Source organism: Gobio gobio (assembly GCF_949357685.1).
Source record: "Gobio gobio genome assembly, chromosome: 2".
Taxonomy (NCBI): Eukaryota; Metazoa; Chordata; class Actinopteri; order Cypriniformes; family Gobionidae; genus Gobio; species Gobio gobio.
The window spans coordinates 59,838,988-59,857,001 of record NC_137098.1 but is presented as its reverse complement, the minus strand read 5'-3'; the positions used below and the strand labels follow the sequence as shown (position 1 = coordinate 59,857,001).

The 18,014-nt window shown below is 37.7% G+C and overlaps 1 protein-coding gene across 1 annotated transcript; it reads right to left on the bottom strand.

The window, feature by feature from the left end:
* Nucleotides 1–5,072: 5,072 nt before the first annotated feature.
* On the bottom strand, nt 5,073–17,298 carry rce1a (Ras converting CAAX endopeptidase 1a). Its single transcript, XM_079808640.1, has 9 exons — nt 16,951–17,298; nt 16,453–16,555; nt 11,694–11,777; nt 11,426–11,504; nt 10,993–11,160; nt 9,049–9,120; nt 8,888–8,950; nt 7,027–8,543; nt 5,073–6,826 (listed from the first exon to the last, which is right to left on the bottom strand). Exons 1-8 carry the CDS (start codon nt 17,112–17,114, stop codon nt 8,317–8,319), a joined length of 960 nt encoding a protein of 319 aa, XP_079664766.1. The 5' UTR covers nt 17,115–17,298; the 3' UTR covers nt 5,073–6,826; nt 7,027–8,316.
* Between the last annotated feature and the right edge of the window lie 716 nt (nt 17,299–18,014).

Below are 18,014 nucleotides of genomic sequence, written 5' to 3'. Positions count from 1 at the left end.
GATTTGTATACAAACACTTCAATTACACTCAAGGATGTTTTTTTTAATACTAATAAAGTTACTATATTTATAATTACAATCATATTGCTACTCCAATTCGTTTTTTTGAAATATATGTAAATGGTGGCTGTCATAAAAACTTTACTGATTTATTCAAACATGGATTAAAATGGAAGAACATAAAAAATTATAATATGTAATATGGTGCACATATTTATCAAAATGCTCCTCTCTAGAGTTCATTTTTCTAGCTCTCTAATGAGTTTATGGTGACTGAATATGGTTTTTCTGAGGGTGTTGGTGACCAAACGTCCTGTTTTCAAGTCCTGTCCTGGCCCTAATATAACAATTTTCTATCCATACAGAGGGGGCATAATTTAAATGTATTGAAATTAATAAGGAATCTTTGAGTAAACTTCGAGTATCTCATTGCCGGGCTGAGTTTCCTGGTTTTCGGTAATCACAATGTGGTCACCCTAATGTTATGTGACATTGTTTACAAGCCGTTTTATTGACTTCTTTCCGCGGTTGAAACCCTGCCGCTTCTCTTGATCTGTGCTGTGCTACAGCGATCTGTCACACCACAACAGCTCAAAAACTGTATTTTGTAATAAAATGGACGTCATTTGAAATCTGAGACTTTGTTTCATATCAAAAGTAACAAAGCACAAATATTATTGGATGAGGCGAACTACAATGTTCTGTTCATTCATCAACTGAAAACAGGATGACTAATCGATTCTTGCGATTTAAGAATCAATATCGTTATATCGTTAACTTATTGAACAATAAGTTAAAATCTTCTTCTTTTTTCCAGCCCTAGTAAACACGTAATCAGAGAAGAGAAAAGAGAGAAGAGGCAGTTATTTTTATTAAAGATTATCCGGGCACATGATTTAAATAAAAAATAATAATAATAATGCACACAGATGAATCATTTATAATAAATACTGCAATGTTCCATTTTTAAAAAAGAATGGCACTTTTGATTTCATGGTGACTAAGATTTCACACTTTCACAGATTCCACTCTTTGGTGACATTTGCTACATTTATAAATAATAGCGTACTGCGTTGTGAAGGCCGCATCAGAGAAGCCTCTGCAAAAGTGCACAGAGAGCACTCACAAAAACCCTTCTGAAACATACAACGTTTTGGACTTCACAGTCAAGTACACTATTTAGGACAGTTCCATACTTAGGCATGATTTCTTTTGACTTAGGTCAGTAATCAACCACTTAGCAACAAAATGTCCAATCACTACTCTTATTATGCCCCAAAAATCAGCCTGAATAAAGACGAAAAATCTAATGAAAATTTACAACATAATCAGAGCCACAAAAAACCCCCTGATGTTTATGTTCATCTACCCAAATGAATCATTACCAGCAGTTCCTTCCCTATGGGAAGCTGCAGAGTTTTCTTCACCCAACAGGTCGATATTAATAACGAACATTGCAGTCTTCGGTTCATTGATACTTACTTCATGTCAACAATGCACTCTCACCGGGTTAAATCATGCATGACAAAAGCAAAACAGCTTTAGTCATCACGATAAGCACTCACATTCATTTGGATTTCATTAAGATTTGACTGAGAGAAGCTTTTATGAGAATTCATGCAATAGATGGAGTTTTGCTTAGTTAATGCAGTTTTCACAGCTCTCCATTCAAAAGTTTTGGCCAAGCTTTAAAAAAAAAAGACAGATACTCAAAAGAGATTGAAAAGAGACTGACAAAAAGAAAGCAAAGCATTGAACAGTGCTTTGAAACGCAAAAGAAAAGACCTTGCCATTCTTTTTTATTGCATTATGCATTATATACACACACACACTATCATTCACTGTAAAAGAAAATTTGTTGGATTTACATGATTTAATTGTGTACATCGGTCCCACATGAAGCAATTAAGTTAAACAAACATAATTTGTTCATGTAACTTCAACATCATAGAATGAATACATTTTAAGGGACCCAATTAAGTTGTCTCAAAAGTGAATTTTACACGGCCCAGGCATTCAATTTCATATATTAATTCATCCACTTCAATTTAATATATTTTAAAGTTACACAACTGAATTATAATACTGCAGTAGCTAGTTGTCAAAGTTTTAGCTAGTAACAGAACACATTAGCATCTTAAATGCTAAGCATTTAAATCTCCTTCAGCAAAGCCATTATGACATTTTTTGTTTTAGTCCACAGCCTACGCAAAGGCTCCACTCTTCTCCACAATGGTAATTAAATTGTTCTAATAATTCCAACATAATTGAATATTAAACACTATTTAACACAATCAAGTCTCCCCTTTTCTCATCTTGCTCAAAAATACATCAAATAACACTTTTACATATAAAATCTCTTGATTTAGCAATATGCAAAGCATGCTGGGAACTAACAAGCCCCGCCCAGTTTCAGTTAATGCAACACAAATCAACGGATTAAGTAAATTTCAATTTGACTTCTATTTAAGTGGATTGAACACAATCAAATTAAGTTAGGACAAAATGTATAGCAATTGTGTTTCTTTAGCTCATTTTAAGTAAGCAATTTGAACAAGCAGTAAAAAATATTTTTTTAATTGAACTTATATTTGAATTAATTACATTTTAAAATATATTACAATAGAAAAATGTTATTTTAAATTCTAATAATATTTCACAATATTGCTGTTTTTACTGTATTTTTTCATCAAACAAACGCAGCCTTGGAGCATTTAAAAACATTAACCTTATACGACCCCATTTCCCGATGTTGAGTAGACCTGTATGAAGCAAATGAATCCTCACAGAAGAGTCATCTGTACACCGCTCTGAAGAATTCCAGGCCTGCAAAGAATGACTCTATGGATAGATCCTCTAAAACATCACACATTCACACATAATCTAAAAGAGAGAGGGAGAACAGAGACATGTCGTGACATGCTACTGTGACTGAACAAGACACCCACAATGGTACTGTCAATCCCCCCCAACAAAAAGTGTTCTTGGCCCAGTTTTGTCAACGCTCAAAAAAAGATGAGCTGTCAGCTTACTTGTGTTGAAATGAATGAATAGTAGGGCGGAACAGGAAAGATTTTTAATATAAACATATCCTAAATATGCCTAAATGTTAAATCTTTATCATAACACCTCTCCCTGGTGGTCAAACACTGTAACACGATTTAGCTGAAGCGAGTCATCAGGAATTCCAGTCTCACTTCCTGTTACAAACCCATGTTACACAGACTATGGTCTTCTTTCGCTGCCTGTGAACAACGTCTACTTTGACCCTCAAACACTGTAGTCGTAGGTAGCTGAGACTGGAAGAGTTTGGTTCGTGTTGTCGACGCGTCTAGAAGACGCCGTTTTCTGTGCGGAGATTCCACTTTGATGAAGATCAAAAGGATGAAGACTCGCTATGGAATTGGTACGGAAAGACCATCGTTTGCATCACTGTGTATCAAGCGCTGAGGAAGCCTCCGGAGCAAGGCCATAACCATGTCTTGAACATGGGGGGGGGATCAAAAGTAAGGCAATTGGTCTTATTGGTTTGTTTAAAGGAATTAAATAATTAAAAGGGATTTGAGGAAATAAAAAAAGAAACAAGAACGGTAAAAATTAAAGGTCTATCGTTGTTATGGAGTAAACTATTAAACTATTTGCAAATAATGTGCTTTTTTGCATATTTTTTATATGCACACATTCACTCTTCATATGTCTAATATGTAAAAATAAATAAATAAATAATTAAACGTTTCCTGTCAAATTCAGTTATAATTTGCATGATTTGTGTAAATAATGGCATTTTCAATTCAAACTGGTGAAATTTCTTAAAAATGTTGAGTTGTTTGCGTCACTGAATATTACTATCGAACGCTGAACGTTTCTATCAACAGTTCTCAAAAATGAATTCTTTTGCTCCTTACATCTTACGACGCACTCGCATTTTGACAGTGATGAGCGCTGTTAGGCTGCTGAGGCAGACCAGTCTAAAAATGTAACATTAATTCAAGAAACATTGTGCAAGTTTACTGCAACAATGGAGCCGCAAACTTCACATACTTTTGAAAATCCAGCGTTTAGTTGATCCTGGTAAGCGCTCATTGTCACAGTTGTAAACACAACAGCGTTCATCTTTCAAGAGGGAGTTTGGAATCGCGGCATTTGTTTCCAGGCGGACGGTAAAAGAACGCAACACACACGTCGTCTCGCGGACATCCTGTAGAATTCAACCAATCAGATGACGACTTTGAAACTCCTGAAGTGTTTCCGGATAAGTGTGCCATATGCATCAGACGTTCAGCCAACGGTCCGTTAGCGTGACGCCTGAGGCTGAGACTAGAGCAAATCACAACAGACTCGGCCGTCTGACCAATCAGAGCAGAGTAGGCTCTCGGAAAGGTGGAGTTTAGAAAGACTGAATCTTCGAATGAACCGTTTCAGACTCTTTGAGAAATGAGGTGATGTGCAATGTATATTATGAGAAAATTAAAGTGTTTTTGACCATGGATGCATGTAGACCTCTTGTAGGAGACCTCCGAAACTAAATTAGGAACATTTAAAATAGCACAATAAGGGCACTATTCAGTTTCCACATTCTGCAGAACAAAAATTTAAGCACATTTCAACATTAAAGTAAAAAAAAACAGGTAATTGTGAGATGGTTATAAATAACAAGTCATGTTGTAAGATTGTTGTCACAGTTGCGAGAAAAATAAATGTGCAATTATGAAAAAAAGAAGTTACATGGAATGGTATAAAAGCAACTTCAAAATATAAAAGCTGCAATTACAAGAAATAACACCACCTCCAATTATGGGCTTCCAGAACTCCAATATCATCTAAAGCTGAAGTGTTTAACTTTTCCAAATGTCATAAAAATCCTAGTTTAGCAGGCAAAGAAAAATATATTTCAGAGGTTGACATCCTCTGAAAAGTGTGAACACGGTAGGGCTTCGAAAACATTGCGTTTATCTGAGCGAGCGTGAGTTTAAGGCAGGATTACCTGTTTGTCCGAACAATGGCAGGAGTGTTTGAGAAAGAAATGACACACTTCACCTTTGAAAAGATAAAGAACACACAACTCCAAGTGAGGCGTTTAAAAAAATCATTCATTTATTTACAAACGGCAGAGTTTTGCATTTGAGTGGATTTGAGAGAGCCCCAGATAGATTGTCATAAAACATTTGTCCATCAGTGAATTGCATCCAAAACAACTAGCATGCACATTATTCTCTGAGTCAAAATAGATTTGATTATAAAATATATCTCTCAGTATAAACATCGGACTTGTTTGTAATCACAAACCAGCCTATTCAATTCATCGGCGTAGCGATTCTCATATACTTTACAGGTGACGTCTCAATGAGCTAAAACAGCGCTCGGCTACTTTTCACATTTGCAAAAATAGATTTGAGGGTCTATTGCTCCTCCTAACTGCAAATATGACATTCGAAGCATCTCGTTTTGCTTGCAACTAACCAGATTAAAGAAAGAACAGTGTGAGAACAGGGGATGAAAAAAAAAGAAAGATTAACACTGTAGTAAGATTTATGAAAGCAGAAACTTCACCAAAGATAGAAAGTGAGGATGAACATACTGGACTGTAATGGGTGACAACTAACAAGCTTCCGGCACATTCACTAAACATTCATCATCTAAAAGTTGTATCGTAATCAATCACAGCGCTGACACAGCAAGCCTGTCCTCGCCAGGGCAACATGGCATCCAATCCGAACATCCCATAGTGCAGTTTAACCAAACAAATCTGGAACAGTGATTTTCCACAGATGCAAAAAAAAGTTCAAGTTTACCTTCTTCAATGGGTATTTTCAGTATCAGGGCATAATTTTGTCATAGTTTGATTAAACGATCTAATAACAGGATTAAATATGCAAAGCAAAACTGATAAAAACACTGGAAAAACGAAAACACACACCAATGGCGCCCTCTGTTGACTGTAATGCGCACAAGCAACTCAACTAAAGCAGCGTTCAGTGTAGCCAGTCACAGGCGAACAGTGCTTACATACAGCATCCTCATGAACAAACACACTGATACAGTCATATTCACTATGGCACACTTAAAACACAGACTTCTTTCAATGCTAGAGACTAGTAAACCAGATCACTGTAGTACCTTAGACAAGTTGCGATAAATTCCTACCATAACTTTGGCTGTTTGAGTGAAGATACAGCAAATGTTTTTTTTGTAGAGAGCCAAATAAGAAATTATTTTGGGAATGAATAAAAGAAACACCCCAAATAAACCTCTTACTTGGCACTAGATCCCTGATTTGATCCTGTTTGTGAGACTATTGCTTTAAATGTTTGCATGGTCTCTCACAACACAGAAAAGTCTATGATCGACCCTATAAACTACACATAATTCATGTCAGGGCAAGCCATACAAATATATTAAGTAGCTGATAGTTCTATATACTCTCTCTATATACTCTGCTTTCACATTTAATGAGAACTGAAACCAAAAACGACTACATAACATCAAATGTTCTCAGTTCTGAGTGGCAAGCCGCATTTGCCAACTTAAAGGGATAGTTCACACAAAAATGTACTCTTAAAAATCATTTACTCCCCCCTCATTTTGATCCTCCTTTCTTCCATGGAACACTAAAGAGGATGTTATGCAAATTTCCTGATGAGGTAAATTTGAATATGTGCATATATATATAGCACATAAGTCATATGGACTATATTTTTTCACGTATATGGAAAAAGCAGCATGAACATTCTGACTAACATCTCCTTTTGTGGTCTACAGAAGAAACGACATGAGGGTCACTAAATATTAATAATGTCAGAATTTCAATTTTGGGTGAACTATACCTCTAAGCCAGGGGTGTCGAACTCCGGTCCTGGAGGGCCACTGTCCTGTAGAGTTCAGCTCCAACCCTGATAAAACTCACCTGCCTGTAGCTTTCAAGTAAACCTTTAGACCATGATTAGCTTGTTCAGGTGTGTTTGATTAGTGTTGAAGCAAAACTATGCAGGACAGTGGCCCTCCAGGACCGGAGTTCGCCACCCCTGCTCTAAGCAGTTACGCGAGTTATATTTGGTGTTTCTATATCAATCGTCATCCGAACATCCGTATGTCACCAGTGTAGCAGCATGCAGTTCAGTGGTACGAGTTTTCACGAACACTCCACGGTGAAGGAACCCACTTAAAAATTCATGAGATAATGACCATGTCCTTTGCCATGTATAAAAGATTTATAAAAAGCTTAGCATTTAGATTCAGAACGTAGCCGGTCTAAGATCTCAAGGTGTAATTCTCTGATATAAGTTGTTGCAGGTGTTTTATGACAACACGGCAACGTCATAAATAGAAAGTGTCCACCATTTCTAAAGCACAAGCGTTGAATCTACATCAATATCCTCCAGTGCTACCAAACTAAATGAACAATTAAATTCTTATGTTGACGAAAAAAAATTATATCTTTAGCTCTGCCTTATACATGAACGAAATACAATTGGTCCAAACCTATCACTGAATATCCTGAAATAGTACAAATGATCTCTATACAGTATAAACAATAATTGGTATTAGCTGTTTTTTTTTTTTTTTTTATTAACTAACAGCCATAGCAGGACCTACCAATACACTAAAAAGACCTCATCATTTGAAATGCTGTGCTTGAGGCCATATTTGTGTCATAAAAAGCTGTGCGCTCAACTTCTGACACACACTCACTAAATTTTGTTATTCTAATATGATAAGGTCTATTGCTCCAATAGCATACCTAAAGATATGCATCTAGATTTAAGCCAACTGAATTGAGTGACGTGATAAAAACCAGGAGTAAAACCAAAAAAAAAAGTGTGTAGCGTTGGGAAAAACAAATGTTGTCTTCAAGTAAGGGCACCAGACCAAACAGGTAAGGTGTATATGAGCAAGATTCTAATATGCGAACAGAAAAATAGGGAGTCTTGCATTTGAGAAATGCACATTTCGGCGTACAAATCTTCCTAGAAAACCCGTAATTGTGTCTAATCTTCATCCCCAGCACCAATTTCATGATAAACACACCGAAATATTATCAAATAAACATGCAGACGCATATAATCGACTTGCCTTCATCAAACGTAAGTCACTTGATAACGCAACAACGGCTGAATGGTAAAAAGAACTTCCAGTGAAACCTGAGGATGTTTTGCTTCCACCGAGTTCTTCCAAGCACCTCACGGAGGCTGTGAATTGTCATACCTGTTCTCCAGCAGTCCCTCGCTCTCCTGGTGAAACCAGCGACAAAACAGCCATTCTTTTTCAAATGGCTGGAGAGAAGGAATGGATGAAATGCAGGATGGCGTTGGGGATGGATCAGGAGCAGATGGATCCAGGCGTGGAGGTCAGGGTGCAGACAGGTGTGGGCAAACCGTAGAAGAGCGGGTCAGTCATGGAGAAGATCAGGAGGAAGAAGAGAACGACGCCCAGCACGTAGAAAAAGAGAATCGTGAAGCGGTGCGGATGATCCAGAGCTGTGCCGAGAGCTGGAAAACCCATGTAGTTGCAGAAGGAATGGCACAACACAGGACCCACCAAATGACCTAAAGACACACAAATATGAATAGATAGTTGTATTTATTTGTAAGCGGTTACAATTTGTTTGTTTACAAATATAATTATATCAGAACTACAATAAATGAAATAATAAAAACAAGACATTATATTATTAATATTATATTTATATTAATATTATTATTATTATAAATACATGAATAAATACTGTAACAAATGCATTGCTCATTGTTAGTTTATGTAGGTTGATACATTAACTAATGGTAACAAATGAGACCTTATCGGGTAAGTGTTACCCAAAACTTTTTTTATACTTTTAATCCTTGTGTGTAGTATAAGCATCAGTAGCATTAAAGATAAATCACAGATGCACCTGTCCTGATGAATATAAAGGCTGTATACGCTCCAAATACTGCAGTGTAGGAGAACTGGAACACTGAAAAGGACACACAAACAAACACAGACATGAGTAATTATGTCTCGCGGGCGGCACTACTCGGACTAAGGATGATGGTAAACTAATGACTCGGTTACCTGCAGAGAGGAAAATCCCTGAGACAGTGCCCTGTCTGAACCGCAGGAGCTCAATTACATGGTGAAAATGAGCTGCAGTCACACACAAACAGAGAGAACAAACGGAGGAAGAAAAAAAGGTTACCATTACAATAATAGTCTAACTTTTCTTGAGCAAGTCAGTGGTCAGCCATACAAACATATTAATAAAGGGGATCTTCTTTCTGATATAAGTAAGACTTGAGTGGGTTGATTTTTCGCCATTTCCTAGAACCGTCTGGAATGCTCAGGTTTCCAATTACCAGGTATCAAGTACAGAGCATCTAAAATAATTTCCCTGGAGAGTATCTTAACACTTTTGCAGCAACCTTTATTACATTAAAATCGGTTTAAAATTTTTGAAAGAAGTCACTTATGCAAACTATGACTGCATTTATTTGATTAAAAAAAATACAGTAACCACAGACAGCAATACTGTGAAATATTATTACAGTTTAAAATAACTGTTAATTTGAACATAATTTAAAATGTAATTTATTCCTTTGATGGTAAAGCTGAATTTTCAGCAGCCCTTAGCTCTGAATGATTTCTAGAGGATCATGTGACACTAAAGACTGGAGTAATGATGCTGAAAATTAAGCCTTGCCATCAAAGGAATAAATTACATTTTAAAATGTATTAAATATTATTTGGCTACAATATTTTACTCATCTGCATGGCATTGATAACATCAGAAAAAATAGGCAGAGAAAGTTATTGCATTTAATGGAAAACTAACAAAAACTGCACTGATAAACAGCTAACATTAAGATGTGCATCAAGAAAGCAGATGTCTCGTCTAAAGTAGGATGGGAAAAAAATGTATGTGTTTAACCCAGCCCACATCGAAGCAAATGGCACATCACCACTAGGGATGCCAATTTACATAAATTCCCATAATCATTCCCATCATTGTTTAAATTAACAATCGATTAATCGACTAAACGTTAACCTTAACATCTTAAATCCGAAGCTGGGAACGCTGCAAAGTTATCACATTACTTAACAACCACTTGCTTAACCAACACAACATTTTTAAAGGTTAGAAATTTGGCTTTACAGTGAATATGTAAGGGATAATCCACGGCTAGCTGTGCATTAAAATTGTTTAATGCACAGTTAGCCGTGGATTATCCTGCTTATACCATGGTCATTTGGCAGCATTGACAACTTAAAGGATGTTTGCAGCAACATATTTGACCGTTACGGCTCGTTAGATCTAGCATGAATCAGACACAGAGATAAAGTAGTGCGAAAGATTACATTTGTTTGAATAAATGAATTATGGCATTTATTATTTTCATTAATTATCGAGAGAGAGTGAGGAAAATAGGGAGAGGGAGAGAGAGTCGTACCTGCGTCTGTTCAGCATCTCTCTCTTACAAATGAAGCTGCATGAGTTTAATTACTTCAAAATAGCGATGTAACCCCTCGTTGCTGAGTATAATATAATGTAGCAATTCAGTAGCAAAGCTATTTTATTACTATAAGTCACGTATCATTGATAAGTTTCTGTGCTCCTGAATGTTTGTGTGTGTGTGTGTGTGTGTGTGTGTGTGTGCGCAGCGCAATCTCGGCTCTGTGTACAAGTAACATATATATGTGCACACTTATATGAAAACACGTACACGTAGTTCTTATTTTCAGTAAAATCACTTGTTTGTAGAGTTTTTGGGACCCTTGATTAATTATGTTACAAAATAAACAGCTAGCTGCCTACCTAATCCACTGCATGGCTTGAAGGCATAATACATTTAGAATACATAACTATGGCACACTCACTAAATTATTTAACTTTTTTCCTGTTTTGCGCATACACCTCAAAACTACACAGTCTAAAGATGACCTTGTTTAATCGACCATCAAAAAGTTATATGGATTAAATTATTATCAACAGTTAATTGATTGTCCCTAGTCACCACTCACCAACACCAAAGAAGAGCGGGCAGGTGAAGATTGCGGTGGAGGGGCCGGCGCAGGGTACCAGCATGGGAAGCATGCATGCCCGAAAAACCAGCTCCTCCGTCAATGGTGCCACAACCTGGTTCCTCAGCCAGCGCATGTCGCTCAGACACAGCGTCCAGAAGCAAGGGTCTGCAAAACCATCACAGATCAATCACTTTTACTACAACAATGACACTAAAGCCTTTCTGATTCTTTTACAGTAACAAAAGATCACTCTAGTTGATTGATAGTTGGCCGCCTATTGCACTTAATTTAAGGATACAGATACAACTCGCTGACAGTTATCATTACAATAGTTTAGCATTATGGTGGCTCACTTACAGATGATTAAAATCCAATAGCTTTATAGAGAGATTCACAGGAGAAATCAATGGAAGAGGAAAAGGCTGCTTACCGACTGCAACTTTTATCCCATCAATGAACCCCCAGGGGCAATCCATGGTTAGCTGGATCAGAGGGCCCAGAAACAGCACCTGACAGACAGCAAAGTAATACAATGATCAAATACAACCAAAAAATCTCTGCCAGATATAGAGGTCCAACATAAAGACTCTTTTCTCAAAATCTTCAATTTGGATAACACTTTGCTTTAGGCCTAAGGAAAACAATTGCTTTCCATTGTCTAAAAAGAACAGCAAGTACAGCCTTTGTTATTTACGTACCATGGTCAGTAGGAGCGGTAGAATGATAGCAGGAACGAGCCCCTCCAATCGGATCCCCATAAGGGCCAGTAATGAGGGACCAGGCTATAGGAGAAATCAGATCTAATTATGTCAGCCGTTTCACCATCAAATAAGATTAAGCACAATGCCAAAAACAAAATGCTTCTCAAGGTAAATGTTTTTTTAAATTGTATTATAACTAGGGATGCACCGATACCCGTAAAAATACCCCCGATACCAAGACCGATACCTCACGTGACGTAACTGACAAAATGTTCCGTGCCAAGAGACACCGGCGGCAGCAGCAGAAACAATGGGCCTCATTTATGAAACACGAGCAGAACGAATGTGTGTGTAAATCATTCGTAAAGCCGTTTTGACAGAAATTTTTGGATTCACAAAATTTTTTGTATTTTCAAAATGTCAGTTGGTACTAAAGAAATGTACACCGGCTGCCGACAATATTTTGAAGAATGTTTGTAACCAAGCAGATAGAGCAACCATTAAAGGGTAACTAAACCCTAAACCAACTTTTTTTAGTTAATGATCTGTAATACTGGGGCTTTATTAATGCTGTTCATTGATTCGAGTAAATGTTTTGACATTTGAGTATAAAGTGTTTTAATTCTATAAAATATGGTGTAAAACCGCCAAAGTGCTGCCCTCTTAAGGTTGAACGGTGGCTACTGCAGTTGAATTTTCCTATTGGACGTTGTGGTACATCGTGACGTAGGATGGTACCTCCAACGGCTCACTATCCGCGCCCCTGGCACGAGCTCACCACGCCCTCAGAAATGTTTCCCCCAATCACACGATGAGAACGGCTTCACTCCAGTATGAACTGTCATATTACATGAAGTAGAAACATTATGAATGAAACTGACTTGACACTTAATATGGTTAAATAATGCAGTTGTCAGTACACGTCAGGCTTTTCTTGCGATATTATTGCCGCCCGTCATGTGTACAGATAATTTTCATACATGAGACTCGCTTTCAAACCCTGACACACAAGTTTGACGCGGTAACGAACAACAATACTGTAACGTGCTAGCGTATATAGTCTAACTTATTTGAGGAAATCTGTTTATAATAGGCTTTTAGGTCTGAACTTATTGGTCCTGCGCTGATTCAGTGAATTTGAATGAAAATACATCGTATGTATCAGATATCTGATCTATTTTTAGTGGCATTCAGTGTAAGGATTTGACTGTTCATAGATTAGGTCAGTTCTCTTGCGCTGCTGCTTCACTAGCATCAGGAGTTAACGCAGTTTGAGCCAGCATTGATAAGGCTCTGGGTTTGTGTCTACAGACAATTCACCCTCCTCCAATTCAGGTGAAGGTAGGAGAAATGACCGCTCTGTTGCAAAGCCGGCGTCACTCCAGTCATTCTCCATCTCTGCGACTCGCGAGTCTGACAGCTGTCAATCAATCCGTCACTGCGGGTCTCAGGTGCACACCCTCCGCTCAGCTCCGCCCTCGGTTCGTCCCCTCTGTCTCCGCTGGGCTCTGCCCACTTTTCCAGAATTTTTCAAAATTTGCCAGTGGGTGGAGTTAAGCTCTGAGCAGGGGTTTAGTTACCCTTTTACTACCATAGTATTTTTTTCCCTACTATGGTAGTCAATGGTTGCTCTATCTGCTTGGGTACAAACATTCTTCGAAATATCTTCTTTTGTGTTCAGCAGAACAAAGAAACTCATACAGGTTTGGAACAACTTGAGGATGAGTAAATGATGACAGAATTTTCATTTTTGGGTGAACAATCCCTTTAAGGAGACAAAAGTGGATACAGGCAATAAGACGATCAGCAAGAAGAATGGGTCAATTTTGGGATCCTGACACTCAGTATGCCAACGTGTGCAGTAAACATTTTGTCACTGTTAAGTCAAATATCCAAATGTCAGTTTTATGTTATATTTCCTGTCGCTGATTACGTTCTCCTCTAGTGGGCGTAGTTCTCAGTGTAATATAACATGTCACGCTCCGTCTCAATTGCCTGTATCCACTTTTGTGTCAACAGCTTATAAAAACTTCTGAGGTTTTGGTTCTGTGTTTTTTAGCTTGTTTGCTGTAAACACTGTCACATATCAGCTTTTAGACATTGTTCTGTTTTTTGTTATAAGTTCGAAATGACAAAGAGGCCGCTTCACGCAATATAAAGTTGCGGTTTGATTGTAATGTGATTGTGGCAAACATCTCAGTAAGGATGTTCACACTGGCATGTAATTATTATTGCAATAAGGAGGAGGGAATGGTCAAAAAAACATGGCAGGAACATGCTGGACAAGTGAGTTTTTGGTTTAAAAAATATAAAACAATGAATAAGTTCTGTTGTCATATTATTCAATTATTGGTAAGGGGAGTTTTTTGGTCATGGTATCGATTTAGTATCGGTATCGAGGTATTTTAGTCCGGTATTGTATCAAAGTCATAACTTTGGTATTGTGACAACACTAGTGTGTTCTGTATTGTAGTTTATTTTTATTTAAAGGGTCATGAAATCCCTGTTTCAGTAGCCGTCAGTTCTCACCACAGTTTTGAAAAATGCTATAAAAAGTGGGCGTGGTTCAGCGACGGAGTAGAGGGGGGGGGGGTTGACTGACAGCACATCAATGGCTTCTGATTCAGACCATTTTATTTTGCTCTCATTAAAAGCATCAAAGCCACAAATGCATGCTGCAAAAGATTAAGTTACACGCAACACAATATACACATGGATTTGTAAGCTCACCGTTACACAAATACATAAATATCCTGTGACACCTATAATTCAGTGGACAATTAAATGCACAGCCATTCGCAATTTGTTCTCTGCATCGTAAATATATATATATATATATATATATATATATATATATATATATATATATATATATATATATATATATATATATATATATATGAACACGCTGTTGCATGCCTTTGATAACTTTTGAGGCTTATTTTGTGGAGTTTTTATAAGCCGTTAAATGGCCGTGAAGAGCAGTTACACTCACAGTGTGGATGAATCGAGTTTGTGTGAAGACTCAGGATCTATTGAAGAGAACTTGGCAACACAGAAACTCATACAAAGCAGAAAAAACACTAGTTTTTGATCCTTTAATGCATCTATCACTTACTGTGTGCGATCTGTTTGAAGCGCCGGTCAGAGGAAAATGCCTATCAACGCATGCTGTCATGAATTAAGCAACACGTCTTCTCATAGGACAAAGACACACAGTCTCATGAATAATTATGAGACACAGATGAGTCATCGCCGTACTATAGACTTGGTCTGCATTACTGGGAACGCCCACAAAACGTCCAAAATATCCATCATATGCCGTGGGGGAAAACAAGCCATTAGAATGAATGCACGTAGACCTTGTTAGATGCTTTATCTTTACTCTTTGTAATGATTACGATTTATTTTTGCTTGATGCGGTCCCGAAAAGTTGCCATGTGGCGTTCAGCACCTCTAGTAAGTTAAAAAACCCTGATCTGAAGTTTTATACTGCCAAATAAACAGACAGAGCCGTTCCTCAATTCCAAAACCCTGCAATAAGTCCATTACAATTAAACATTTGCACTACATGATGCTGGTATTATTGTAAAGATTAAAATAAGAGATTTCATTAATTGCAATGGCAAAACTTTGTTGAACAAAACGCCAATAAAGTCATACTTGTCACGGGACTTGTTAAAGCAGTTTTTCACGATGAGCGATCACATAGCCACATAATGAGTGAGTTTATTAATGTACAAAACATTCAAAAGTCTTCTTCATTTCGTGATGGGAAGGGCTGGCCTCATGCTTCAAGCTGAACACTTTCTCGTCAAAATGCAGCTGTATCCCACAAATATTACACAACATAATAGCTAGGCTACTTCATAAATGACCCAGTCTTTTGATGAAGACGGTAACGTTAGCTATAAAAAAGTAAATAAAAAAAACTTTGCTATTGTCGTAATTCTAATAATATTGTGACACTGACATGTCAATTTCAAAGCACAAGACACGTTTTATGATCATTTTAAAACGTTAAATGTATGTAATACATTCTTTTAACCCATTAAATTCAAGAACACTGAATGAACATCTTCATGGAAAGACTGGGTGACTTATGAAGATACCTATATGGGGGTCGGCGGAGCAGCTCGGAGTATTTTGATGAGAAAATGACACCTCTGGCCATTGATTCCGTTGGGTCGTTTATCAGTCACAGATACTGTATGGACAATCTGACCCAATATGGCTCAGTTTCTCTATAGATCTTGCTCTGTCGAGCGGCAAAAGTGATTCTACACCGGATAAACTGGGTTAATCCCATGCATTTACATAGCGGGGAATGGACTGTTTTCCCCCACGCCGACTCCGCCCCCAGCTATGACACTACGCCAATGAGAAAGCGTCACAGCCTATGACGTTGACATGAGGACTAATATAAACCAGGAAGTTGAAAATAGAGCAAAAAGGTTTAAAATTAACTCGTTTTTTCCCACATTCAAAACTAACAGATGGTAACATTGTCTTCCTTTATGTTCAACACACATATTTCTGTTAAAATCCTGGGGGGTGGGGGTGTATAGTGGCAAAAGGGGTAGTTCGACCAGGGTGCCATATGAGAACTAGATACTAGAACCGCCACTGATAAATACTACAATATTCCATACAAAATAAAAACTGTCAATTTTGATTTGATGGTGACTAAGAGACCACACGGTAAAACACACACAGCAACTGCAAGGATTGAGCGTCTGTGGTGCAGTAAACTAACCTGGAAGCCTGTGAATTCTTTCCATGCCCACACAAACAATGGAGACAGAGCGGACACGATCAGCACACTAGTGAAGCGCCTCTTTATCACTGCAGGATGATCCCTGTAGGTGCAAACAACCATGAAAAGACAGTATTGATTTAATGCATTCCACAGTAATACGTTTGCAGCATCTTATGATACATGAGATACGGCTGCCACAACAAATCATCGACAAAATAAGTAAGGATAAAGAAATAATACTGAAAAACAAAATCCATAATGAAAAGATACACAGCAAAATAGTTTCGAACGCTCCATTTGTAACATTCTATTCGAACAGCAAAGTGTATTCGACTCGAACGATACCGAACGTTCGATTCACGCTGTATTTGAACATTCGATTCAAACGATATTTTTGAACATTCGATTTAGATCTAAGCGTCAAATCGAACGTTATGACAGTCAACAATGCTGTCCAGGAAGGGAGCGGGGTAGGTTTTTTGACACAGCCCATACCTTGGTAAATCGCTTTTCCAAACGTACAGACTTCCAACATAGGAGCACGCGAGCAGTAGACAGGAGAGAATTGACACCCAACAAAGTCCATCAGGAACAGCCGCCGCATTAGCATGGAGTTGAGCTGAATGAAAACCTGCCGTCAAACCATCGTCGTCTTTCATGGCGAGACCGACAGGGGCTGAAAACCACAAGACGCGCTGAAATACTGCAGGTGTGGGTGACACATTAAACACCACACGCGTGATTTTATTTTTTTATCCTAGATAAGTGTGTGTCCACAATGGAGGTACTCAGGATAGAGGCTGAGAGGAGACTGTTTTGGCGCCACACAATGACGCCATCAGTGCGAGACGGCCCTGCTGCTGGCCCACATCCAATATTTTCATTCACAACTCATGACAGCTGGTGATGATATACACTCACTGTATGTGGAATGGGGAGAAGGAAAACGACGGGCAGTCTATAAAACTCATAACTGGGGGGATGCTGCGACCATTAGCCATATGGTTAAGTTTTAAATAAATATTCCCCACCGTGCAATAAAACACTTGTTTGTTGACGTGACATGGCATTTTCACTGTCACCAGATAAAAATTAATATATTGTCATAATTTAAAATGTAGAAAATGGTTAAACATTTCTTTGTATTACATGGACCTGTTGATATAAAAACTGCTTTGTCTTTAAATTTTTTCATTTAAAAAAAATGTGTCCAATAGTGTGACTGTCTCAAGCTTGGTTCAATAAATTACAACTTTTATCAATTAAAAAGAAAAGCGTACAAATGTTAATAAATACCTCAGGCATAATTTTACAAGTGTCTATTTTGGTCCTCCAGTGTGACACCATATCCTGATTTTAAAAAGGGCAATTCCAGTTTAATACGACAGTTAGCGGAAGTTAGAGATTACAGTTTGTAAAGTTTTAAATATGGATATTTTTCTCACACAAACGCACACTGTAAAAACTAATTTGTTCCGTTTTTCAATTGTGCAAACTCGTTGCCTTAATTCAATTAAGTAAGCATTACTTAATTGCATTAAGTTGTTCTTAATTTAAAC

What these genes read in the sequence shown, in the direction of transcription:
- rce1a (XM_079808640.1), bottom strand. Translation starts at nt 17,114, where the DNA reads ATGAAAGACGACGATGGTTTGACGGCAGGTTTTCATTCAGCTCAACTC. An exon ending in AAGAATTCACAGGCTTCCAG is followed by an intron (nt 11,778 to 16,452) that starts GTTAGTTTACTG and finishes TTTCTCCTATAG; the next exon opens with CCTGGTCCCTCATTACTGGC. An exon ending in TACCGCTCCTACTGACCATG is followed by an intron (nt 11,505 to 11,693) that starts GTACGTAAATAA and finishes GCTGTCTGTCAG; the next exon opens with GTGCTGTTTCTGGGCCCTCT.